General features: G+C 41.4%; 1 protein-coding gene across 2 annotated transcripts in view; it reads right to left on the bottom strand.

The window, feature by feature from the left end:
- SKIP (Shal K[+] channel interacting protein) overlaps positions 1-27,238 on the bottom strand; it is a 791,488-nt gene that overhangs the window by 102,905 nt on the left and 661,345 nt on the right. For both annotated transcript variants that reach the window (XM_065223860.1, XM_065223861.1), the window contains exons 7-8: positions 15,883-15,960; positions 15,250-15,306 (exon numbers count right to left, since the gene is read on the bottom strand). In XM_065223860.1, the coding sequence (XP_065079932.1) occupies positions 15,250-15,306; positions 15,883-15,960 (135 nt within the window). The remainder of the gene's footprint in view (positions 1-15,249; positions 15,307-15,882; positions 15,961-27,238) is intronic.

The raw sequence follows: 27,238 nt of genomic DNA, 5'->3' as shown, positions 1-27,238 counted from the left end.
TGCATTTTGGAAACAAAGAAAAGAAAATGAACTCTCCACAGAATCGCTTCATTTCGAGCAGTATCATTTTCGTGTAAGTCATTGTGTTTCTTGTTATCGAGTCACGATGAACATTCCTCCTTTCAAACATGACTTGACTATCGCTTGTTTCGTTCGTCAAGTGCTTCAGTTCATTTCATTTGAAGCAAAGACTTGTTTCAATTGACGCAATGAATGACTCGAAAACTGCTTCCTTCGTTTTTTTTCCACTTTCACTTCAATTCGGGCTCATTCGACTTGTCACGCATCGCGTCGTCAAGCATAAAAATATAGTATCCGCACAATATCGGTTGCCAATAGGGATGGCATACGGATTATATGTAGTAATAATATATTATTTTATGTTAAACGAAAATTAAATTAACGAGGCCATTCTGGAATCCAAAATGGCGGCCATCGGGGTCAGGAAAAGTCAGGAACGGGGACGACGCGAAGGTGCCGAAAATCGATATCCGACGCCATTTTGGAATACAAAATGGCGGCTATCGAGTTTCGGAATAAGTGTCAAATACCCTATAATAGGATATTTTCCTCGACATTTTCGGAACGGAGATGGCACGAAGATGCTGAAAATCGATACCCGACGCCATTTTGGAATTCAAAATAGTGAAAATTGGTTTTCGGAAATGTCAAATACCCTAAGATATGGGTATTTTAGAAACGGGAACAAAGCGTGGATGTCAAAAATCGATATTCGACGATGGTGGCCATCACGTTTCATAAAACGTGTCAAATACCCTAAGATATGGGTATTTTCAGAACGGAGACAACGCGTGGATGCCGAAAATCGATATCCAACGCTATGTTGGACTCAAATATGGCGGCCATCGGGTTTCGGAAAAGTGTCAAATACCCTACAATATGGTTATTCTCGCAACGGGGACAACGTGTAGATGCCTAAAATCGATATCCGATGCCATTGTGGAATCCAATATGGCGGCCATCAGGTTTCATAAAACGTGTCAAATACCCTAATATTAGTGTATTTTTCGGAACGGGGACCTTTCCGATTCCCACGACACGTAGATGCTGAAAATCGATATTCGATGCCATTCGCAGGCCATTTGACACTTCTTCTGGAATCGGAAGCCACCATCTTGAATTTCAAGATGGCGTCGGACATCGATTTCTGGATAGATGTCAACCCCATTTCCAAAAATCCATTGATCGATATTTGACAGTATTTCACAGTTCTGGATCAACAATAGAAAAGGGCCCATCAGCATTTGTAAACAAACCGTTCCAAAGCCCTTTACTCACAAAGCGAAGGCCACCCACGCAAACCAACACCATCATCTGATAGGGGAAACTTCTACCTACACGATGATGGTGTTGGTTTGTGTAGGCGGCCTTCGATTTGTGAGGAATGGGCTTTGGAACGGTTTGTTTACAAATGCTGATGGGCCCTTTTCTATTGTTGATCCATAGTTTCACTGAACCAAAGCCGCCATCTTGGATTTAAAGACGGTGTGACATCAATTTTCGGCATCTACGTCTCATCCCCATTCTGAAAATATCCATATTTTAAGGTATTTGACACTTTTACGCAAATCGGAAGTCCTCGTCTTGGATTTCAAAATGGCGTCGGCTACCGATTTCCGGCTTCTAGACGCCATCCCGATTCTAAAAATACCTATATTGATGCGTATTTGACAATACTTCCCATTTATTCTGAAATAGGAAGCCACCATCTTGGATTTCAAAATGGCGTCGCATATCAATTTTCGATCTGTAAACTTCATACTGATTACAAAAATGTCAATATTCATGTTTATTTGTCTGTATTTCCACTTTTTCTTAAGTCGGAAGCCGCCATCTTCGATTTAAAAATGGCGTCGGATATTAATTTTCATCCTCTAGACATCATCCAGATTCCAAAAATACCTTTATTGATGGATAAACAAACCACCCGACAGTGATAAATTTGACATCCACGTGCATAGATGTATGCGCATACGCTTAAATGAACCGAGTGAACAATCGACAAAAGTCATAAAAACTGCGCGAATTTTTGAACGAACAGCTTTGCTTCAATGCAAAAGTAAGTTCATGTTACAATGAAAGAAGAAATGAACACGAGTCAAGCCAAAACAAACAGCATGAAAACTGATCGAAAGTGGTTCTGTTGATGTTGACGGGGATCTGCTCGAAGAGAAGACAGAATGACTTTCAATTGAAAGTGATGGTTTACAGCTTCATCGTCACTTGATGATTTTCGATTCAAAGTGACTTTGTGAGGCCCTGCCTCTGAGTATCGAAGTCAACATTTATTTTTGTTTATTCGTGGCTGGATGTTCATTATAGCCTGCACACTTAGAATATTTTACAGGAGTCAGTATTTTTTACAGGGTTTTTGAATTGCTGAAAAAGTCGGCAAAAATTCAAATGACCATTATCCGTAAGGAACCGATGAAATTGGCACATTTTACTTTCTATCATTAAATGGGGGTAACATAATATATTTTATCATTATTGTTTTTTTTTTAACTTTTACCGAACTGTTCCGCAATTCAAAAACCCAGTAAAACCTTACTGACTAGATTAGTGTGTGTGTTCTTGCCAATATCAATATTCATCTTCATCTTGGTGGGGATGATTTTGAGGATGAAATGCAAAATGATTATTTTCGTATTACACAAATATAGTGCTGTCGCTAATAACGCTTTGAAATGGCGTTTTGAAGACTTGACGGCTTAGGCAAAGTTGTTAATCTTGATAAAATAAACAACTCTTCGCAAAACTTCACCACCTACCGAAGACACCAAGTCGCGAAAATATTTCGTTTCGGAGTTATTAATTTTACTCCGCTAGATTGCATTCCTGGCCCAGTGTCAACATCAAATTCTTTCTTCATTTGAACCTAAAGTTTTTGAAACTTTGGGGGTTTCTGTCGAAGCAAAATTTGGAAATTTTAGGGCCAGCAATTCTGTTTGATGATTGTTCTGCGGGTTATTACACTATTCAATATCCAAACAGCCCAACATGCTTTTCTTCAGCAAGAAATCCCTCAACTATTGATTTGGTCTTAACTGATTCATGTTAACTTTATAGCCAATTGGTTACCCATGCTGACTTTGGTTCTGATCACCTTCCAGTAACTTTTGAATATCCCAAAAAATAATTTCTAATCGCAACAGCTCTACTTTCAATAACCATAGAGCTGATTGGAAGCAATATCGAACATTTATGGAATATAGGCTTCGATCCAAACATTCCTTTACAAACCAAAGATGTAACTAATTATGCTCTTGAATCTCTGACTACTTCTATAGTTGAAGCAAGAGCTGCCTTTGTACCAAAATGCGAGGTTAGATCCAATTCAATTAGAATAGACGACGATCTTCAGCTCTTGATCGGTCTTAAAATTGTCCGTAGGAGACAATATCAAAGGACACGCGATCCTGCCATGAAAGTTATCTGGCGGGATTTGCAAAAACAAATTAAAAAGCGATTCTCTGCCCTGAGGAACAAAACTTTTGAAAACAATGTTTCTAAATTAGACCCAAGTTCTAAACCCTTGTGGAAACACACAAAAATTTTGAAAAACGTCAAAAGCCTATTCCAGCGGTTAGAGAAGGTGGTAAAATTATGATCACAAATTCGGAGAAAGCTTAGGTCGTATCCAAGATGAATGCGACTGACGAAATCCTTGTTGCTGGTGATTCCAATCTTGCTTCAGTCAACTGGGCATCGAATGAAACAGGGATCTTTCATCCTCGCTCTAATGGCTCATACATTACACCTCTAGTAGCATCTCTCCTAGATTGCTACAATATTGCTGATCTTCTGCAACGGAACGGGATCTCCAATGAAAATCATAGACTGCTTGATCTATGTTTCCTTAGCCGTGAACTCGCCTCTAATTGCTCGGTTAATGATCCGAACCACTAGTTAAACGTTGTAGACACCTGCAGTTATCATTACACTTATATCAGGCTTGCACTTTTCGGGTTACCGTGGACAGCGTATCGTATGACTACCGTAGGACTGACTTCGAGGGAATGGCAACCTTTTTCGAAAACATCAGCTGGGACGATGAGCTCCGATATCATGACGCGAATGCTGCCTCTTCTATTTTCTCGAATATTGTCGTGTATGCGATCGACCTGTTTGTACCCATGACAACTCCACCCATATCTAGTAACCCTCCTTGGACGAACCACCGACTCAAGCGACTGAATTCATCCAAACGAGCTGCCTTGAAGACATTTTGTAAACTTCGAACGGATGCATCGAAGCGGAAGTACAACCTCGTTAACAAACAGTATAAGCGGCTCAACAAACAGCTTTATCAAGCCCATCAGCGCCATCTACAAACTAAACTCAAAGCAAATCCCAAGAGCTTCTGGAATCATGTGAACGATCAACGGAAGGAATCGGGCTTACCTTCTACAATGTACAATACGGATCGAGAAGAATCAGATACGGAGGGAATCGCTGACCTGTTCATGTCACAATTCAGCAGTGTCTTCGTCAAAGAAAATTTACCTAACGAGCACATCGTAGTCGCCGTAAGTGTTGTTCCCGTACTTTCTGCTGTTGGGCCGCATCCGCCTATCTCGACTAATGATGTTCGTAGAGCAGGTCTTCGTTTGAAAAATTCTTTCAGCACTGGTCCTGATGGAATCCCTTCCGCGGTTATTAGGAGCTGTATTGGAGTGCTGACCGCACCTTTAGCATCCATCTTCAACCTCTCTTTGTAAGGATTCTTTTGTTTTCCCTGTCATCAAAAAAGGCAATAAGCAGTCGGTGTCCAACTACCGTGGTATCGCTGCTTTATGTGCAGTCTCAAAACTTTTTGAACTATTGGTGCTAGATTATTTAAAACACACATGCTCTAGTTACATCGCGACTAAGCAACACGGTTTTATGCCGAAGAGTGCAGTGGCCAAACTAGAGCGACTTGGTTTTCACGGTTCCCTTCTTGATTGCCTTCGCTCATACCTCACCGGTCGACATATGTCAGTGAAGATTGGAGATCATTTTTCTCAACCGTTCGCTGTTTCTTCTGGTGTACCTCAAGGCAGTCATCTGGGACCGTTCATATTTTTATTGTATCTGAATGACGTTCACTTTTCGATCCGTTGCCTGAAGCTGTCTTATGCTGACGATTTCAAACTATACTTGGTCATCAAAGACCGAAGTGATGCATTGTTCCTTCAGCAGCAGCTGGACGTTTTTTGCTGTTGGTGTGACAAGAACAGGATGGTATTAAATGCTTCTAAATGTGCCATTATAACGTTTTCCAGGAAAAAATCACCTATCTGTTATGCTTACAGCCTGCAGGAGCAAATATTAAGCCGTGAATCTACCATTAAAGACTTAGGCGTTCTACTTGATTCACAACTCACCTTCAAGGACCATGTAGCTTATGTTTCCGCTAAGGCGTCTTCACAACTTGGTTTCATTTTTCGTTTCGCCAAAGACTTTAGGGACCCAGGATCGGGCGTAGAAGGTCTTCGAAAGTAGGCCTTTGCCACCCAACGAGAGTCATCGTCATCCTTCGTTGCACGTACGCCCATACCGTGGTTACTCGGGGGCACTCACTGAACTTGTGTTGCAAACATTCGGTGACCACCATGCAGTGCTGACAATGCGCGTCGTTTGCACGGCCGATGATGTTCATCAGTCTGCGGTGCTCCGTTTTTTCGTTCACTAACAAGTAGAGATCGCTGCGCTGGCTCGATGACAGTCTTCTTGATGAAATGTTTGCCCATATCTTCTTCCAGTACGGGCCTGGCTGGTTCGGTTCCACTTTTGGTATCTCGGTTTGCTCCAGATAGAAGCGGTGAATTTGATCGCTGGTGGGGTTTTGTTGGATGTGATGGGGATACAAGGAAAATTGCTGAGAGAGGAGTTTTAGGCAGGGAAGATCGGCAGGGGGAGGAATATTTTGGGCGAGAAGGGACTGATAATGGGCAAGGGAATCGTTCTCTTGAAGATGGCGATTAACGAGAAGCGCTTTGCATTTGATTGCTGGCAATTGCAGTTTTAGTCCTCCATGCTCGTTATATCTTCAGCGTACGCAACGCAAAGATCACCGCCACATACACGCTCCACCCGTGTAAGGAGGGGATGGAGGTAGAGCACAAAAAGCAGCATCGACATCGGATCTCCCTGACGTACGGATCGGTCTATGCGGAACGACTGTGAAAAGTGCCCATTCACGTACAGTCGTGATGAAGAGGTATCGGCCACTCGAGAGAGCCCTAGGCGAGTAAGAGAGGTGCCACAGTCGGACGAAGTGTTAGTTTGTTTACTTAAATGAACCATGCCCATTTTGTTATGGCAAGTTTGCTATAAGAAATGCTCCTCGTGTTTATTAGCGAAATTCACATCAAAGATTGATTAATTGCGTAGGAAATCAGTTTGGCACGGCATTTGTGACCAGCATACACCTTCCGGTCGTATGAAACAGGTCAAAAACTGTCCAAATCTGCAGATAAAAATTTTTGTTTTGAATTTCTGTATAGCAAAATAGTGAACTTTTCGTGAACATTAACGGCAAAGAACTCACCAACACTGGGAGACCGTGAGTTCCTGCCCACCTGTCATCTCCCATCTCGGTCTAGGTCGAACGAGATCGAGATGTTTTTAAGACAGGTGGGCAGGAACTCACGGTCTCCCAGTGTTGGTGAGTTCTTTGCCGTTAATGTTCACGAAAAGTTCACTATTTTGCTATACAGAAATTCAAAACAAAAAATTTTATCTGCAGATTTGGACAGTTTTTGACCTGTTTCATACGACCGGAAGGTGTATGCTGGTCACAAATGCCGTGCCAATCTGATTTCCAACGCAATTAATCAATCTTTGATGTGGATTTCGCTAATAAACACGAGGAGCATTTCTTATAGCAAAACTTGCCATAACAAAATGGGCATAGTTCATTTTAGTAAACAAACTAACACTTCTTCCAACTGTGTCACCTCTCTTACTCGCCTAGGGTCGGTTACTCCCATCTCGCATATCGTCGTCGTTCTCCACTCGAGGCTTCTTGCATGGTAACGAAGTTTAATATTGTGTTCGTTGAGTTCGCAGTTGTTTGTGAAGACTTAGGTGATGGACTCATCTGTTTTTCGGCATCGGTATACGTCTTCTGCACGAGCAGTTTTTTATACGGCACACCAGTAACCAGCGTTGCCAGTATTCCAGATTTATCTGGATTTTCCAGATTTTCAGTCATCTTGCCAGATACACAGACAGACCACGTGTATTTCCAGATTTGTAAAATATTTTCCAGATTTTCCCAGATTTTTTAACAAATTGCTTTAAAAATATCACTGCAATTGGTTTACCTTCTAATCAAAAAAATAAAAAAGTTAAACTTGCTGCTTTAATTATTAAAGGCCATAAACGATGGAAATTATTGCATCGTACATGGAATTGTTACTACATGTTTGCATGTGGTTTGCAGAATCACGAAAATTGAGACATTTCCTTAAGATTATTGGCTGAAAAAAAACCCTTATTTTTTTTAAATCGGGCCTGGATTCTTTATATTTGGAATTACTTTGTTTTGATTTTGGCTAAAATTTATTTTTTGGAATCCTGGATAAGAAAATCAAAAGTTCAATATGCGGGAAATTTCATAATTTTGCAGTTTAGAGAAATCGAAAACTGTTCGGTATTGAAAACAATAAATTGAGCTTTCGAAAATTAGCAAGGCTTTTGAATCTTGAGAATTTATTTTAAGAATTTAAAAGGCATGTGATAATTCTTAGCACTTCTTGAAGTACCTGTGAATATTGATTTATCTTAGCAGTCTGTATTACTTTAGAATTGTGAATTGCCCTAGAATTTCATAATTTTAAGGAAATTCTGAAAATAGTTGACAGTATAGTATGAAGTGAATTCCTTGTGATACTTAATTGAATTAGTGGGAGGAATACTATGAGTATGCTGATGCGAATCGTAAAAATAACACAATGGAATTTTGTCCAAGGTTTCTAGGGAGATTCATTTAAATTAAATTTTAAGAAAGAGTGTGATGAACATTCTGAGGAGTTAAATTTTTAACAATATTCTGATGGAATTTTAATCGAGAAAATGGAGACAAAATCATGCGAATTGTTGGGAATTATTACCAATTTGAGGGAATTATGGAATTGTAGAATGATATCTAAGAAATCACAAGAGATAATGCGTAACAAGAGAGTTTTTCTGAGAACTTCTAGAATGCTGATGAAAAAGTTTAGAGATTATCAAGATTATTTTAGGGGAATTCAGAAAAGAAGTATGATGCAATTCTAGGATGATTCAAAGGGAACTTTGAAAATAAAATGACGAAAATATCCTGTGGAAAGTTCCAAGTAAATTCAGATTAACAAAAAAATTCATGATCTGAGACCCAGACAAAAATATAAATTCCAGAATATAGAATCATTTCAAGATCCTAAGGCTTCAAAAATGACGCTTTCAGACCTTCATTTGAGTTATATAATAAAATTATTCTTTGGCATAAAATTATTCGCAATGGTCATGCCAATAGTGGAGTTACCCGTAGTTTAGGTAAAATGTGTATGAGTACCACGATGTGAGGTTTTGGTTCTCGCTTTAGCCAGGTGAATTTATTCATAAAATTTAAATTGCCTACTTGTCTACTAGGTGTTGTGTGTTCTATGTTGTCAAGAACTAAATTTTAAGTCTGATCAACCTCAGGGTAATATTTGAATTATTTAGAACTAATAAAAAATTTCAGACATATTCTCGTACTGCATCAAATAGTAAGGACTACATAGACTATTGTTAAAAAATCATCTCATCAAAGTTGCTTTGATTGTTTGCTTCTCAAACTTTTTAAAAAAAAGTTTGAAAATATTTTCTGCAGTATTTTACGCGAAATTTAACACAAATTTTAAATTCTGTGTAATGGATATTTAAACTGTATGGGCACAATATTTTTCCTAACTTTTTGATGCTTACAAGTTATTTGCTGACCAATTTTTATGGGAGATTGGCACATCAATTTGATTTCAGTAGCATTATGTTAGAAACAGGACATTTAAGAGCATTCCAGATTTTTCCAGATTTTCCATTTTAACTGATCCTGATTTTTCTGAAAATGACCTGGCAACGCTGCCAGTAACTCCTACGTGGATGTATTCGCGGCAGTGTCGGCAAGTTTGACGTTGCCCGAAGTACGACACTTATGTCATCTCCCCGTCTATCGTGACCCACGACTCAATGTTCCTTTCTACGATCATTTTCGCCATACGAACACCGGTTGAGATGCCAGGAAAATCGACTTCGATTCCATTTCGCTGCTCTCGTACTGCGATGACGTCACCGTATCTTCCTAGGAAATCGGCGATTTTTAGGTCCGACACGTCCTCGGACAAATCGTACAGCCTCACATCCAATGCTCCCTCCTCCAGTGTGATTCTCAACGGATACTTTTTCCCGTCGACTGTAATCTCGTGCTTGTTGTCGTGTTCCTCGCAAATTTGTTGCGAAGGAAACACCGAGGGTTCTACTGTTTTGGATCCGTAAGGCTTGTACTCGAAAAAAAAATGCACCATTTTTATCCGTGTGTAACTTTTTTGTCCGTGGGTAAAATTGATGAAAATCTGGGTATAACTAGTTTGGAGTGAATTGTTTACAAGAAGAAAATCGCCGGAGAATTTTTGCGTGCCGTCATGGAAAATCCGACTGCGACCATGAGATGGATCGGAAGACAACTGGGAATCACCCATACAACTGTGTTTCGGGTGGTAATTTTTTTTAAGAAGTCCCAGACGACCGAGCGGCGGGCTGGAAGTGAAAGAAAATAGAAGACAGCTGACCCTGTGAAGGCCCGGAAGGTGCTGGATTATTTCAAGCGTAATCCGAACCTTTCGATTCGCGACGCGGCTCTGAAGGCAAAGTGTTCCGCCTGGTTCGTTCAGCAAACCATGAAACGAGCTGGGCTTCGTGTATTTAAGGTCCGGAAGGTAACAAACCGGCGTGATCAACAATTAAAGGGCGAACACGAAATTATTGCGACACATTCAACTTTTTACCATTGGGTAAAAATCAACCAAATTTTGCACACTTTCTCATTGATGTGTATTGTGTACATGCTGTCAAACTCGAAGTCGTGTTTTTCGATTCAACGAAAATGGAGGTGAACCAACGCGAGTTGAGAGAACAAATTCTTTCCAAACACCTGGAATTTCCTGACCTGTCGCACCGGCAGTTGGGAAAAATGTTGAACATTCACCATTCAACCGTCTCCAGAGTGTTGAAGCGGTTCCAGGAGCGGTTGACGTTGGACCACGGCAAAGGAGCTGGAAGAAAACCGGGACCGGAGAACAAAAAGACGGAGGGAAAGGTAAAGCGGATGATTAAAGCAAATCCCAACGTCTCAAGCCGTGATTTGGCTAAAAAGATCGGCATGTCGCAGAGCTAGGTCCAGAATGCAAAGAAGAGAGCTGGACTACATACATACAAGGTACAGAACTTCCCAAACCGCGATGAGCGGCAACAATCGACGGCTAAAACTCGGGCACGGAAGCTCTACGAGAAGATGCTGACAAAATATGGCTGCTGTGTGATGGACGACGAAACGTATATAAAAGCCGATTTTAAGCAACCCCGGAAGTTGGAGTTTTTCACCGGCAAGAGCACGTTCGATGTGGACGACAAATTTAAGAAGAAGAAAATGTCGAAGTTCGCCTCCAAATATCTCATTTGGCAGGCCATCTGCTCTTGCGGACTGAGGAGTGAGCCTTTCGTGACAAAGGGCACAGTAAATGGCGAGATCTACAAATCTGAGTGCCTCGAGAAGCGCCTTTTACCGTTCTTGCAGCAGCACGATGAAGCTCCGCTATTTTGGCCAGATTTGGCATCATGCCACTATTCTAAAAGTGTCCTGGAGTGGTATGAGACCAATTCTGTCCATTTTGTTCCAAAGGACATGAATCTGCCAAACTGTCCGGAGCTGCGCCCGGTGGAGCAGTACTGGGCAATAATGAAGCGGGAACTTCGGAAGAGCAAGAAGACAGTCAAAGACGAGAAGGACATGTTAAGAAAATGGAAAAAAAACTGAGAAACTGGTACCGGATGACACTGTAAAGACTTTGATGGAGGGCATCAAGCGAAAATGCGTTCAATTTTACACTCAAGACTCCATCGATTAACTTTTCTTTTGATTTTTGAAGTAAATATATGTATAAAACTACCCTAAAATTTTGGTTTGATTCTAAACATTATAAGAAAATTGGCATGACATTTTCGGTGTCGCAATAATTTCGTGTTCGCCCTTTAATTAATTAATTTATTTATCTTTATTAGGGAGGCTTTCAGCCTTGGGCTGGTACGCCTCCATTCTCGCGTGATCAACAAAACGCGGCGGCCAAATCCCGCGCAAGGAAGCTGTGTCGAGAGTGCTTAACGAAACCGATGTGTGTGGTTATGGATGACGAAACCTACATCAAGGCAGACGCAAAGCAGATACCGGGGCTGGAGTTCTACGTTGCCAAATCACGGTTTGATGTTCCGGAAGACATAAGGAAGCAGAAAGTGGACAAATTCGCCAAAAAATACATGCTCTGGCAGGCCATTTGCCAATGCGGTAAACTGAGTAAACCGTGCATCACAATGGGTACCATCAACAGCGAAATTTACCGCATCGAGTGCCTCCAGAAGCGTCTGTTGCCCTTCCTGCGGTCCCACGGAGGCGAGACATTACTTTGGCTGGACCTGGCATCATGCCATTACGCGCGATCGACGTTGGATGGGTACAGAGACAATAACGTTGTTTTTGTACCAAAAACCGCCAACCCTCCAAATTCACCAGAGATTCCGGTGGAAAGATTTTGGGCCACAATGAAGGCCAAAGTTCGAAAATCGTCCAAGGTGTTTAAGAACGAGCTGGAGTTGAAGAAAGAATGGATGAAAGTGACCAAAAAGGTCGGTTCCACCATTGCACAAAATGTAATGAGGGGTCTTAAGGGAAAGGTGCGGGCTTTCAGCGATGGAAAGGAAATTGAATAAAGTAATTATGCCGAAACATAATCCATGTGTATTAATTCATTCCCTGACAGTTTCAAGAAAATCCGACTTAAAATAAATTTTTGGCAAACACTTTTGTCTGGTGCATTTTTTTTCGAGTGCAGGCCTTAGCACTTCACCTTGCTTCAGACCTAATATGGTCTTACAGAACTTGTGCACTTTGGCATTATCCGGTTTCTTCCAGGCATGTCTAAACGCAACACTACTCTGCGTACTGCCTTTTTTACACACCACCAAGAGCATTGAGTTGTACGCTCCGTACCAGTGCTCGATAGAAAACACCAAAAGCAGCAAACAAGGCACTTGTAGGGTAGGATGGTGCAAAACGCACCGTTTAAGCAAAATCGTCAATGGCTGGCAAATGGAAGCTAAAATCAAGAAGAAAGTAATGGCGTTTGGTTCATTACCATGTTTTCTACAAAGATCGAGTGATTTAGAACTACAAAAGGATGATTTTCCATGACTTTCAAGGTATTTTTTAAATTGCTTCCAAAATGATAGCGGGGCAAAACGCCTGATTCATGATGCAATATGCACCACAACATTGGGGCAAGACGCACGACAACAATGGCCAAAACGCACCACAACATTGGGGTAAAATGCACCCCATGGTAAACAAACCATAACCCCTGCAAGTAGATAATGCAAAGGGAAGCGGTATTTCAAATGATTATTTCTTTATGTTACATCAGAAAAAAAGGTCTCAAAATCTCAATAGAATGTTAAACTGTGTTTCATCAAGTAAAATATCTAAAAATTATACGAAACGAAAATTTGTTATTTTTTTTTTGTGATATATGATGTTAAAAGCTTAATTTACAGTCGATGATTTTAACAACTATGTCCTGTTTTGCACAAAATGCAATTTTTTTAAGGAATCAGTAGGTCAATACATGATTTTATGATCAAGAATTATTTGTGAAACCTCCAGTTGAAAACAATCACAAACCGTTACCCGGAAAATGCATCGGAGGAAAAGTTATCGCTGTTTTTCTAAAAGTGGGCATTTTACCCCAGGGGTGCATTATGGGCTGTTCTCCCTTACCGGTGCCCGTGCATAATTGTTTGCACCGGTATATGGATCTTCGGCAAGCACCAAAGCCGAGTGTTTCTGACTTTGGCAAACACCGCAGCCGAGTTTTTTCGATTTCGGAAAACACGCTTGCTGCTCGCAGGAGTTTTCTTTTGGCGACTTATGAAAGATTATCTTGTTACACAAGGTAGAACTTAAACGCGACTAGAGCTGATAGACGAGTGGTCAAAGCATTGGTCTCGTAATGCTTATGTCCATTGTTCCATTCCGGTCTGTCACCCTCCATTTTTTTTCTGTCAACATTGTTTTTATAGGGTAGATCTATGAAATTCATTTCGATTTCTTTTGGCTAAAAAGCATTACGCAATCTTATGAATCTTATGAGCTCAAAGGATCATCTACCAGGATTATTAAACATACGCAAATCACCCACTTCGCAAGAGCGTGTTTCTGTTGCCGTCCACCCACTGGTATTTCTTGGCTTTATGTTAACTAATTGAGCTTATTGTTTTCACACGATTTGAGTCAATCTAATAATGATAACTTATATCCAACAACAACAAAACAGCTACCATGGCTGATACGGAGCTAGTAGAAGGTAGCGCGTTGTTTTTATTTATGGGAAAACAGCCCAAAATGCACCTCGCGCAAATCGCTCGATGCGATTTTTCATAGCATTCCCGTTTTTAATTCATAAATTTGACAAGTCACAGTGCTAGTTTAGAATTTGAACTAGCATTTCGGCAAAATTAAGAGTGGAATAGCTATAATAAATCAAATCGGGCGTTTGGCCCGGGTGCATTTCGGGCTGTTCTACCCTACATGAATGGTGAGAAGTTCTGTTCACCCACCGCTATTTGGGTGCTTACATTTGTGCTGGTGTGCTGATGCTAGTGAACTAAAGCTGTACTTATAAATAGTCAGCATAATGTAAACAGGGCGTCAGCATCTACTAGCATGAGATTTTAGGAGCCTCTGAAATTCATGCTAGTTAGTTGAGTTGGTTGAGCAAGTGAACCAGCATATAATATATTATTTATTATCCAATAGTGAACGGCGCCGGTGGTGTAGTGGTAAGCGCGATTCCTCTCACCCCAGCAGGCCTGGGTTCAATCCCAGTCGGCGCCGCCGGGATGTTCTGAGGCATAACATCTCTGATCACGCCTTCCTTCGGATGGGAAGTAAAGCCGTTGGTCCCCGGTTCATGAGTTGATGGGTCGATAGGTAGGGTCCAGGTGTGAAGCCCCAGGCTGAAAGCCTCCCTAATAAAGACAAATTAATTAATTACTTGACCAAAGATTAACTTTTAAAGATCACATTGAGGGCATTCGAGCCAAATGTAATAAATATATAAAATGTTTGTATCCTCTTAAGAACAGGAAATCCAAACTTTGCCTGACGAATAAACTTATGGTCAATATGGTCTACTTGTTGCACTACCAGGAAAAAAGCACTTCAAATTTTGAAGATGATTTTCAAGTTGGCTCCCTGGTACAGTCTAACCAAAATACATAAAATTTCGAATGTTGAGACTTTAGAACAATTGTCCAACAAAATAATTAATAATTTCAGGCAAAAATCGCTGCAATCTTCAATTGCAACGATCAATTCCTTGTACACTTCGATAAGATTTAGTTTTAGTTTTTAGTTTTAAGAAGTCTATTGTTATACTGGCATGCAGGTATAGAAAACCTGTTTAAAATACTGAATTGCCAAGGCAAGAACAATGTAAAAACGCTAAGATATAGATCATAACAATTAATGCTGGTAAGTTACTGTAGTAGCTGGAGCACCTAGGATAAAATGAGATGTAATTTATTTTAAATTTGAAGCAAATAAAGTGTAAAAAAGATATGATCCACGATCTTGAAGAGGAATTATTTAAAACCACAATCAAGTACAAAAACAATTGTAAAACCCATACTCTGACACGAGCTTCTTGCTGTGCACCATCGTATGAATATTCCCCCCAAATCATTATTATTTATTCCAACAAAAGTGAGATTTGATAAACGGCATTGCAAAGAAAAAAGAGATGCAGGATTTCATGGGGTTGCGGGAAAACCAACAGGGAAAACACGTTCTCTCATCACCAACAAAGATAAAGAAATCTGAAAAACTGAAAACCAAAAAAAAAAAAAAACAAACGACACACCAAATGGACATCCAGTAGCATCTCCACTTACCTCTTCGTGCTCCCGCTGAAACTTTTCCTTTTTCCTAAGTGCTTCTTGAATTTTCAGCTGCATACCCATGGTAGAATTTTTATCAGACCACACCGGAAAAAAATATGAAAATAAGAAATAAAAAAAATGAATAAACCAAGTGAAAAAAACACAAATTATTCTTTTTGTTCCTATGCATAACTACACAGATCAAGAGCGGAAAAAGAAAGTAGCCCTAAACGGCTGGCCAGTCACACCACAGAATGGATGCGATGGAAAAACAGGCGTCGGAAGTTTTCTTTTTCCGCCCAACCGCCGGCACCATTTTCTTGTTCTGGCAATTGAATGAAACGAGTGGAAAATAATTAAAACTAAAACACTGGCAAAAAGTGAAACAATTTAAGGCACTCGAGAAGCTCCACCACCTTCTTTTCCACCGGCACCACCGGCAATGCCTTCATCCATCTTCCATCCGAAGATGAAGAAACGTCCGAGGTCCGAAAGCAGTCAGTGAGCCGGCGGAAAGTTCGGCTTGGTGGAAAATATTTATGCACATAACAAATTTCTGTCCGAAAAGTGCCTCTCGACCGCGACCGCGGGCGGAAGTACTGCAGTTTTTTCCTTCTTCTTCTTCTCACTCGCGAAAGGACTCACCCTCTGGATGGTTTCTTCGAAACTTGGCTGCGGTCCACCGCCGTTCATTTGAAAATGTCTCAGTCTTTCGTTTTGCAGCTGTCGGAAAGAAAGGGGGGAAAAATGGAAAAACACATTTGAAATATATTTAGGCAGATCGTTAGCATTAAGTCATTTTTTTTTGTGTTGGTGAAACGGAAAGGGTGAAGTGGAAATTCCAATAGCGTGGTGCAACCACGCGAGTTTTCCTCTCAGGAACGAACGGACGAACGAACGAAACGAAGACGATGGCGACGGCGACAAACCGATGGGACGACGGTGTGGAAGAATAAGATTCCGGTTATTCTTTACGTATTTTTTGCAGGGCATTTTGGAGGTGACTTGCAGGGGAGGTGTTATGGGAAAGTGCAAAGTTAGGCACTTGCAAATGCGGGGGGGTAAATTTGCATAATAAATTAAAACAATTTCGCTCCACTTAATGACGTAATTTTTTTTTTCTACAGACATGGCACAATGGGACATTTTTGTAATGATTATTCGTATTTCCAATCAAATTAAAACATATATTTCATCTGTATTGCCCCAAATTTGGAATCCGGAATTCGGAAACTTCGGTATTCGGGTCGGTATAGAAGTCCGTTAGCTCCCGAATTCGAAGCAAAACAGATTAAAATTACGTATTTAACTTTTTTATAATAACCGCATTTGTATGTTTATGACTTTTTAATTTTGATATTAAAACAAAAATACAGCCAATACCGAAAATACGGAGAAACCACCCTACTTTAAGCTCTTTAAAATTTCCCGTAATTTTCCTGAAGTTAATTCATCATTTGCCTTGTAGTTCTTTGATCTAGCTTTAAGCATCCCCAATTTTCCTGAAGTACACAATACTTCGTCATGGAACTTCCTGTAAAATCTCTAAACTTTCCTAATGTTCCTAAAATTTTCAAGAAGTTTTCGGAAGTTCTCTTAAGTTCCAATAATTTTCTTGATATTTATGAAACGTTCCTGAAAACCTCCCTAGTTTCCAAAATTTTTTGGAACATTCCTGGATTGCGCTTTTTCTAAGGTAAAATCCAGTTGAATTTTCAGCTAACCCATCGTAAAATAGACAGCTAATAATCTATATTTGTGAATTTTGATAGGGAGATTAATAGCACTAAAGTATCGAAAGTATTCTATATTAATATATATCCAGTTTGGGATTATTCAGGAGGACGATGCGCAGCCTTCTCCCGGAAAGGTACCCAAAATCGATATTCGTATGGATCAGCAAACGTACATGCGGTAAATAGTAGAACTTGTCACTACAAATGCATTTCAAAGAATCATTCGGCCAATCAAAGACGGCTAGTACTAGTACCTCACTCGCTGTTATCAATCGATAATCCAAGAACCACCTCGTATTCCGTCTTCGGTATTTCGTTTGCAATGGATTTCTCAAACAATAAAAAAAAATAATGTGAAATTCATGTCGGACAGAGTGGAGAGTAGGGGTTTAAGGTCTGAGGTCACGTGTCCGCCATTTTTGTTTTTTTTTTTAAACTAGTGTTTGAACCCATTTATCTCGAATATGGTAAAGATGATCGAAAAATCAAACTGATAATCTTTTCTAACTATGCTGTGGAATTGTTGCAACGTTTCATTTCGCTTTTCTCTGTTTCACGTGAAGCAAACCAAAAATTTATTACAATGAATGTTAGTTCCATTGCCGAGATTACCGATGATGTAGACATATCTTCAAAAGCAGTTGGGAACCCTGCTTCGCCAGGTAAATTACATAGTATATGTGCTACCGAAGCCTGTGATACCGCACGCCACTCAAGTAACTCCGTATTCCAGAACTGCTCGGATGTCGACTACCTCAGCATATATTATCAGAACGTCAGAGGTCTTCGTACTAAAGTCGATAGCCTCTTTACCTCGGTTTGCGATCCGGTAATGGACGTTCTGATTTTCACCGAGACTTGGTTAAACGATCAGTTTCATTCATCGCAGCTGTTCGGAAATGGATACAATGTGTACCGCAATGACCGTGAGAGAGGTGGTGGTGTGTTGATTGCTATCTCAAAACGGTACAGTTCATCAAAATCTGTTATCGAAGATGACAGCGGCACAGAACAGCTCTGGGCTAATGTGAATGGAGGCTCTCGGACAATCTGCCTAGGTGTCGTATACATCCCTCCTGATTATTCTACATCTGCGGCCTACATTGATAAACATATCGGATCCGCGTTAGCCATGTCTGAGAAACTGCAACATCAAGACTTTCACCTGCTGTTTGGCGATTACAACCAGCCTGGCCTTTGTTGGACGCCGTCAGCTACTGGACAGGATTACATTGCCTCTGTGGGCTCTACGTTTACTGCTGCAAGTGCTTCACTCGTGGATGGAATGGCGTTACTCGACATGAAGCAGATAAACCCTACTGTGAATTACCTGAACCGAACCTTGGACTTGATATTTGCTAATTCCGATGCAGTTAAACACTGTGATGTAATTGAAACACCTGAAGCTCTTATTGATGCTGACCCGTTCCATCCTCCAGTTTTGGTCAACCTTGGCTGTCCGCCTCTGGGTCGGTACAGTGACATACCTGAGGAAAGGGAGTTCTACTTCTATCGTGCTGATTATGCTGGCTTGAGTGATGCTTTACGGACCACAGATTGGTCATTTCTGGATGTTGCTGACGTGAATGTGGCTGTTTCACTTTTCAACTAAACACTGACATCATTTCTTCGTGAATATGTCCCTCGACCCAGACCAAAGCTTAGGCCAGTTTGGTCAAATGCACGGCTTCAACGGCTTAAATGCAAGCGTTCTGCTGCTTTGAAGAAATACTCTCGTGCGCGAGATGTGATCACCAAACGCAACTTTTCTAAAGCCAGCAACCGGTATAGAAACTATAACCGTCATCTATATTCGACATATATTTTGCGTAAGCAAAATGAGCTGAAACAAAATCCAAAACGTTTCTGGTCTTCCGCCAACGATAAACGTAAAGAAAGTGGTCTTCCAGCGCAAATGGTTCAAGGTGACCATTCAGCCAGCACACCTGAAGATATTTGTAACCTCTTCGCTCAGCAGTTCTCTGATGTTTTCGCCTCTGGCAGGGCATCAGCTCAAGAGGTCCAGAAAGCCTCGCAATTCGTTCCTGAGAACGTTTGTGATATAACCATAACTAGCTTCACACAAAACGAAGTTGAAGATGCTATGAAACAGTTGAAATCGTCAGTGTCTCCTTGTCCAGATGGAATACCCTCGATTGTTCTGAAGAATTGTGCTACTTCGCTATCAAAACCGTTACAGATGATCATCAATCAGTCGCTTCGTCAGGAAACTTTTCCCGAATGCTGGAAGAAGACATTCATCTTTCCCGTGTTCAAAAAAGGAAACAGAGCAGATGTTACGAACTATCGTGGCATCACCTCGCTTTGTGCTGGCTCAAAGCTCTTTGAGATTTTAATTGGAGGCTTATTGCAGCGTAGTGTTGCGCAATATATCTCAACTGATCAGCACGGCTTCTTCCCTGGACGGTCGATTAACACAAATCTAGTGGAGTTCTGTTCCTTTTGTCTGCAACACATGGAGAAAGGAGCACAAGTCGATACGGTGTACACGGACATCAAAGCAGCATTTGACCGTGTTGATCATGCTATATTGTTGGCTAAACTAAGGCACTTAGGTGCTTCCGATGCTTTTGTGTGCAGGTTAGAATCGTTCCTAGCAAATCGCTCACTTTCTGTGAAATTGGGAAACGCTGAGTCGCGAGTCTTCCACTGTACATCAGGTGTCCCTCAGGGCAGCAACGTCGGGCCGTTACTCTTTTCGCTTTATTTCAACGATGTGTGCTTATTACTTCCTCCAGGATGCAAAATCGTGTACGCTGATGACCTTAAAATATACCTTGAGGTTCGTACAGTTGATGACTGCATTAAGATGCAGAAATTGATTGACACGTTTTATGAATGGTGTGTGCTCTGTAATCAGTTTCAGCCGAAAGAAGAGCACTATAGAATATCTTTATTCCATAAATTGCCAGCAAGTTCAGCGTGTGACAGTTGTGAAGGATCTTGGAGTTCTGTTGGACACAGGACTCTCATTCCATAACCACTACAATAGTATTATTGCTAAAGCGAACAAAAACATTGGTTTCATCATGAGAGTTGGAAAGGAGTTTCGTGACCCGTATTGTTTGAGATCTCTTTATTATGCGCTTGTACGCTCCATCCTGGAGACGGCGGCGGTAGTTTGGAGCCCCTACACCGATTCCGAAGAGAATCTCAGAGAAATTGCATTTCCAGGTTCAGAGAAGGTCCGACGAGTAGTTCAGAGAATTTTCGATGAGAAGTTCAGAGAACTTCTGAAGAAAATCTTTGAAAAATCCGATGAAAAGTTCAAAGAACTTCGGACGAAAATTTCAGAGAGCATCAGAGGCGAAGTTCAGAGAAGTTCCAACGAGTAGTTCAGAGAATTTTAGACGAGAAGTTCAGCGAACTTCCGAATAGAATCTCAGAGAAATTCCAATTCCATTTACAGGTTCAGAGAAGTTCCAACGAGTAGTTCAGAGAACTTCTGAAGAGAATCTCTGGGAAATTCCGATGAAAAGTTCAAAGAATTTCGGACGAAAAATTCAGAGAACATCCAAGGCGAGGTTCAGAGACGTTCCGACGAGTAGTTCAGAGAGTTTTCGACAAGAAGTTCAGCGAACTTCCGAAGAGAATTTAAGAGAAATTCCATTTCCAGGTTCAGAGAAGGTCCGACGAGAAGTTCAGAGAATTTTTGACGAGAAGTTCAGAGAACTTCTGAAGAGAATCTCTCTGGGAAATTCCGATGAAAAGTTCAAAGAACTTCGGACAAACATTTCAGGGAACATCTGAGGCGAGGTTCAGAAAAGTTCCGACATGTAGTTCAAAGAGTTTTCAACAAGAAGTTCAGCGAACTTCCGAAGAGAATCTCAGAGAAATTCCAGTTCCATGTCCAGGTTCAGAGAAGTTCCGCCGAGTAGTTCAGAGAACTTCTGATGAGAATCTCTGGGAAATTCCGATGAAAAGTTCAAAGAACTTCGGACAAACATTTCAGAGAACATCTGTGGCGAGGTTCAGAAAAGTTCCGACGTGTAGTTCAGAGAGTTTTCAACAAGAAGTTCAGCGAACTTCCGAAAAGAATCTCAGAGAAATTCCATTTCCAGGTTCAGAGAAGTTCCAACGAGTAGTTCAGAGGAAGTCCGACGAGAAGATCAAAGAACTTCTGAAGAAAATCTCTGGGAAATTCCGATGAAAAGTTCATAGAACTTCGGACGAAAATTTTCAGAGAGCATCCGAGGCGAAGTTCAGAAAAGTTCCGACGTGTAGTTCAGAGAGTTTTTGACGAGAAGTTCAGCGAACTTCCGAAGAGAATCTCAGAGAAATTCCACTTCCATTTTAAGTTTCAAAGAAGTTCCGACGAGTAGTTCAGAGAGTTTGCCACGAGAAGTTCAGAGAACTTCTGAGGAAAATTTTTGAAAAATCTGATGAAAAGTTCAAAGAACTTCAGACGAAAATTTCAGATAGCATCCGAGGCGAAGTTCAGAGAAGTTCCGACGAGTAGTTCAGAGAATTTTAGACGAGAAGTTCAGCGAACTTCCAAAGAGAATCTCAAAGAAATTCCAATTCCATGTCCAGGTTCAGAGAAGTTCCAACGAGTAGTTCAGAGAACTTCTGAAGAGAATCTCTGGGAAATTCCGATGAAAAGTTCAAAGAACTTCGGACAAACATTTAAGGGAACATCTGAGGCGAGGTTCAGAAAAGTTCTGACGTGTAGTTCAGAGAGTTTTCAACAAGAAGTTCAGCGAATTTCCGAAGAAAATCTCAGAGAAATTCCATTTTCAGGTTCAGAGAAGTTCTGACGAGTAGTTCAGAGAGTTTGCCACAAGAAGTTCTGAGAAATTCTGAGGAGAATCTATGGGAAATTCCGATAAAAAGTTCGCACAACTTCGGACGACAAATTCAGAGAACATCCGAGGCGAGGTTCAGAGAAGTTCCGACGAGTAGTCCAGAGAGTTTTCGACGAGAAGTTCAGCGAACTTTCGACGAGAATCTCACATAAGTTATCTGCACTTCTAGTCGGACGATCTCTGAACATCTAGTCGAAAATTCTCTGAACTTCTCTTCGGATTTTCTTTGAGCTTGTCGTCGAAATGTCTCCTAACCTATTCTTGGAAGTCCTGAGAATGTCCTGACGGAAGTTGTATGCACTTATCTTCGTAAGTTCTCTGAACTTCTCCTCAGAAGCTCTCTGAACTTCTCGTCGGTAGTTATATGAATTTCCAAGTTCAGAGAAGGTCCGACGAGTAATTCAGAGAAGTTCCGACGAGTAGTTCAGAGAGCTTCTGATGAGAATCTCTGGGAAATTCCGATGAAAAGTTCAAAGAACTTCGGACACACATTTCAGGGAACATCTGTGGCGAAGTTCAGAGAAGTTCCAATGTGTAGTTCAGAGAGTTTTCAACAAGAAGTTCAGCGGACTTCCGAAGAGAATCTCAGAGAAATTCCAATTCCATTTCCAGGTTCAGAGAAGTTCCAACGAGTAGTTCAGAGGATGTCCGACGAGAAGTTCAAAGAACTTCTGAAGAGAATCTCTGGGAAATTCCGATGAAAAGTTCAAAGAACTTCGGACAAACATTTCAGGGAACATCTGAGGCGAGGTTCAGAAAAGTTCCGACGTGTAGTTCAGAGAGTTTTCAACAAGAAGTTCAGCGAACTTCCGAAGAGAATCTCAAAGAAATTCCAATTCCATTTTAAGGTTCAGAGAAGTTCCAACGAGTAGTTCAGAGAGTTTGCCACGAGAAGTTTAAAGAACTTCTGAGGAGAATCTCTGGGAAATTCCGATAAAAAGTTCGCAGAACTTCGGACGACAAATTCAGAGAACATCCGAGGCGAGGTTTAGAGAAGTTCCGACGAGCAGTTCAGAGAGTTTTCGACGAGAAGTTCAGCGAACTTTCGAAAAGAATCTCAGAGAAGTTATCTGCACTTCTAGTCGGAAGATCTCTGAACATCTAGTCGAAAATTATCTGAACTTCTCTTCGGATTTTCTTTGAGCTCGTCGTCGAAATGTCTTCTAACCTATTCTTGGAAGTCCTCAGAATGTCCTGACGGAAGTTGTATGCACTTCTCTTCGTAAGTTCTCTGAACTTCTCCTCGGAAGCTCTCTGAACTTCTCCTCGGAAGCTCTCTGAACTTCTCGTCGGTAGTTACATGAAGTTCTCGTCGGAACATGTCGGAAATTCCGTGAGCCTCTCGGAAATTCCGTGAACTTGTTCTAAGTTCTTTAAACTTGTCGGAGGTTCCGTGAGAATAGGTTCCGAGAACTTCTGATAGGGTAACAAAATTTGTGATAGGTTTTAAACTTCTGAGAAGTTCAGAGAATTTTTAAGGATAGGTTCAGAGAACTTCCGACGATTAGTTCAGATAACTTCCGGCAAAAATTCAGAGAACTGTCAAGGAGAAGTTCATTGAACATCAAACAAGATGTTTAGAGAAATTCTGACGAAAAGATCAGAGATCTTTCAAGGAGAAGTTCAGAGAACGTTCAAGGGGAAATTCAGAGAACTTTCGTGGAGAGGATCAAAAGATCACTGAACTCTATTTTTCGCTGAACTTCTAGTCGAAAGCTCTCTGAACTACTCCTCGGAATTTGTCCGAACTTCACGTCGGAAGAAAACTGCCGAGGAGAAGTTCAGAGAACTCCCAACGAGAAGTTCAAAGAACTTCCAAGCAGAAGTTCAGAGAATATCTGAAAGAAATCATTTATCATTTTGAATAGTTGGAGCTCTTCAAAATAATACTTTTCTTTTCTTGATTTGTTTTTCGTACTGAGTGCCAATGATACCGACGCCAGGGAGGCAGCCCCCACACCTGGACCCTACCTATTGACCCATCAACTCATGAACCGGGGACCAACGGTTTTACTTCCCTTCCGAAAGAAGGCGTGATCAGAGATTTATTCCTCAGAAAATCCCGACGGCACCGACTGGGATTGAACCCAGGCTCTTTGGAGTGAGAAGCAGTCACGCTTACTGCTACACCAACGGCACCGCTCATAATCATCATATTCAGAGAACTTTGCTGGAATCTACGATCAGCTGTTATCTTTGATTTTTGAACAGTTGAAAATCAGAACAATAGGGTTAATGTCTCTAATATTGACCGACGCCGGTGGTGTAGTGGTAATTTTGACTGTTTTCTCACCCCAATGGGTCTGGGTTCAATCACAGCCGAGGTCGGTGGGATTTTTCTGAAACATAAAAATATCTGGTCACGTCTTTCTTCGGAAGGGAAGTAAGGCCGTTGGTCCCGGCCCCTGTGTGTTTGAATGGGTGCGATATCCTACGCAGGTGTGGAATCTGCCTTCCTGCACATTCAATCGCCGTCAATGGATGACAAGCGTTGTCCGTCGGTGATTGGCACTAGATTGCGCAACAGCAACCGACGTTAAATAAAGGAATGAAGAATCGCTAATTTCGGTTTCAGAACCCCTAATACTTTGCCCATAAACAAGTTTCGAAGCCGATTTTTCACTATCAACAACAAATATTCATTTTGTTGTCCAGACAACGCATTGTTCTATGTAAAAATGAAGACCAGGAAATTGTTATCGATGGGCCCAATTTTAGATCCATAGGCCATTTCCTCTACTTGACAAATCTTGATCGGCTTCAGGGATCTTTCAGGTGCCTTGGTCCAGCAGATCTTCCTCGAGAGCCGACTGCGGCACTCGATACGGTTATAATTTCAGAACGTTGTACTCAGTACGCAAAAATGGTCACTCTAAGGTCACCGAGTCCCTCATATCACATAACACCACCTATGATCGTGTTGTTGTTGTAACTATTTAAACCCTGCACCGACGACGACGACAACGACGAAGATGACAAGTTTCACAAAACACACGATGAGCTAGCTATGCGACTATCACTGGGTTTGATTCCAAGATTTTCTGCTCAATAAGCAAAAACAGCTGTGCCCCTCATATCACACCACACAAGTTATGATCGAGTTGATGTTATAACCATTCCAGTTCCTGAATTTGATTTGTGTTTATTTAAAGCAAACTGAGCGAACTTCTTTCTTATTCCCAGCTGCATCTAAATTTGAAAGTAGAATACGATAAGTCACTGGGGATTCACAACACATTCCGTTCTTTCCTGACATCTGCAAGCTTATCGGACACGAAGCAACGACAATCCGGATCTTAATGTAGTGTCAACTAGTAACAAGTTTTTCCACGAGTTCTCCCATAGTTGCATTTATCCTCCAACAACTGTCGCAATGAACCGTCACCCCATTCAACACCCCAGCCACCCCTCGAAACCAAAGAAGGTGTGATTGCTTTTGTTTCCGGTCGCACCGTTCCACCGACATCGCGTGGTGGATCGTTAGAAATCCTGAGAAGCGCATTCGAGAGTACCATTCCTAAACACGGGAACAGAGACGACGGAGAAGAAAAAAAAACAAAGAAAAGAGGCACCCCCGCCTCTCTCTCTCTCTTTCCAGCGAAATGTTAAATAGGGAAAACTTTTTCCCGCAGAAAATCACGCTTTTCCGGATGACGACGACGATGGCCATCGGACTGGTGTGGCCGGGGTCCCAGAAAAAAAACACAGTCCTCACAACTGTACCGCACTAAGTAGGTAAGTAACGAATCCCGTGGAAGTGGAAATGGTGCATTGCGCTCCACACCAGAGCGTAGCGAACGGAAAGCTGTGCTACCAAATGAAGGAAAGCAAAAGCGGAAAAGTAGCATTTTCCTGCCGGCGAATGCCATCGCTTGGCGGAGGCGCTTTCTCAAGACGGCTTTCGGCTTTTGTTTTAATTAAACTTTCTTTTCGGGCTGATTTTCCCATTCTTTCCGCTTTTCCGAGTTCGCTGCTGAATGTTGTTGTTCCTGCTGCTGTTGAACAAGAAGTGGATTGCGCCTTTTTCGTGCCGCTATGCTCTTGGGATGAAGTGGCTAATTTCGCTTGTTAATTGTCAAATAAAATTCCCTCACGCGCGCCCAAGGAGGAGAGAATTGTTTGCGAGTGGAAAAAAAAAATGTCATAAATATTTCACTGGCAAGACGCATTACAATTTCCAACAGACAGATAAATGACTGCTAATAACTCATACCGTGCGCGCTACAGCTGGCTCCCCCTCCGTTGCCAAAAGTGAGGGCGGATGAAAAGTCGTATGTTGAAAAAGAAGACGTTAAATTTTTCCTCCCAGTACCAGTTGAGTCGACGCGATGAGAATATCGATTTTCTGCTCTTTCCTCAAGGCAGGACGGATGGCGGGAGATGGCGTGGGTGTATGTATGTTGGATATCCTTATATCTAGACGCCGTCGCCATTGAAGGGCACCAGAAAGACCTCTTCATCACGGTCGGTTTTTGTCTTGTGAAAATGCGAAAGGATTCATGTCATTTACGCAGTGGCATTTTTTTTTCACGAATGAAAGGAAGTTCTGCGTATGAGTGCCTACACGTGGTTGACTTTGAATGAACGAAACGTGGAGGAAATTTTCAAGGTTTACGTTCGGTAACGTATCACAGCTGAGTGATTATTTAGACGGGGGGTTTTGTTCTGCAACAATCGGCAGATTATTATTGTATGCATGAATCTAGCGGAAACTATTCAGACGTGCTCGCAAAACTGATGTCTCGGCTGCCGGTGGGGAACGTGCTTTATCATTACGCATCTCGAAGGGTTAGTTTCGATAGCAATACGGTTTCATTGATTTCACAAAAGCTTACCTCATCGCATGTCAAAGACCTTCAGGGCAGTTCTGTTATGGTCAGGATAATTTATTTACTTATGTTATGGTCAACAGGTAAAATATTCACCCCAATAAGTAAACTGTTATTCAAGATAAATTAACATAATATACTCTTGAAATTGCACTTATTTCTAAAACGGGAAATATTGAAGTCAAATACATTGTAGCATCTGTTAAAGATGCGACACATCCTCCGCATGGGCTCATTCCATCCGTAGTTGGTTCGTGAGAGACGGTGGTTCAGGAAAGTATGCGATCGTAGATTATGGCGGCGGGTATTGATGTCGATACTACTCAGCAGTGTAGAACAGTCAATGTTTCCCTGAAGAAGATCACCGACGAAGCTCGCCATTGCTACGTTACGTCTCGCATCCAAAATCTCTAAGTTGATAAGCATACAACGGCTTTCATAGCTGGGAAGATTTCTAGGGTCATTCCAGCGAAAATACCTTAAAGCATACCGGATGAACTTCAGTAGAATAGCTTCCATACGCATGGTTTCATTTTGGTAGTATGGAGTCACTAGCGTGCACAGGAATCTTGTGAAGGAGGGGCAATTGTTTTTTCTATGGTGCCTTTAA

Source organism: Ochlerotatus camptorhynchus, unplaced genomic scaffold (genome assembly GCF_037179485.1).
Source record: "Ochlerotatus camptorhynchus isolate MF236.1 unplaced genomic scaffold, CSIRO-AGI_Acam_v1.1 ptg000200l, whole genome shotgun sequence".
In the NCBI taxonomy this organism is placed as follows: domain Eukaryota; kingdom Metazoa; phylum Arthropoda; class Insecta; order Diptera; family Culicidae; genus Ochlerotatus; species Ochlerotatus camptorhynchus.
Note: the sequence above shows the minus strand (reverse complement) of the source record. Positions and strands in the feature narration are given on the sequence as shown.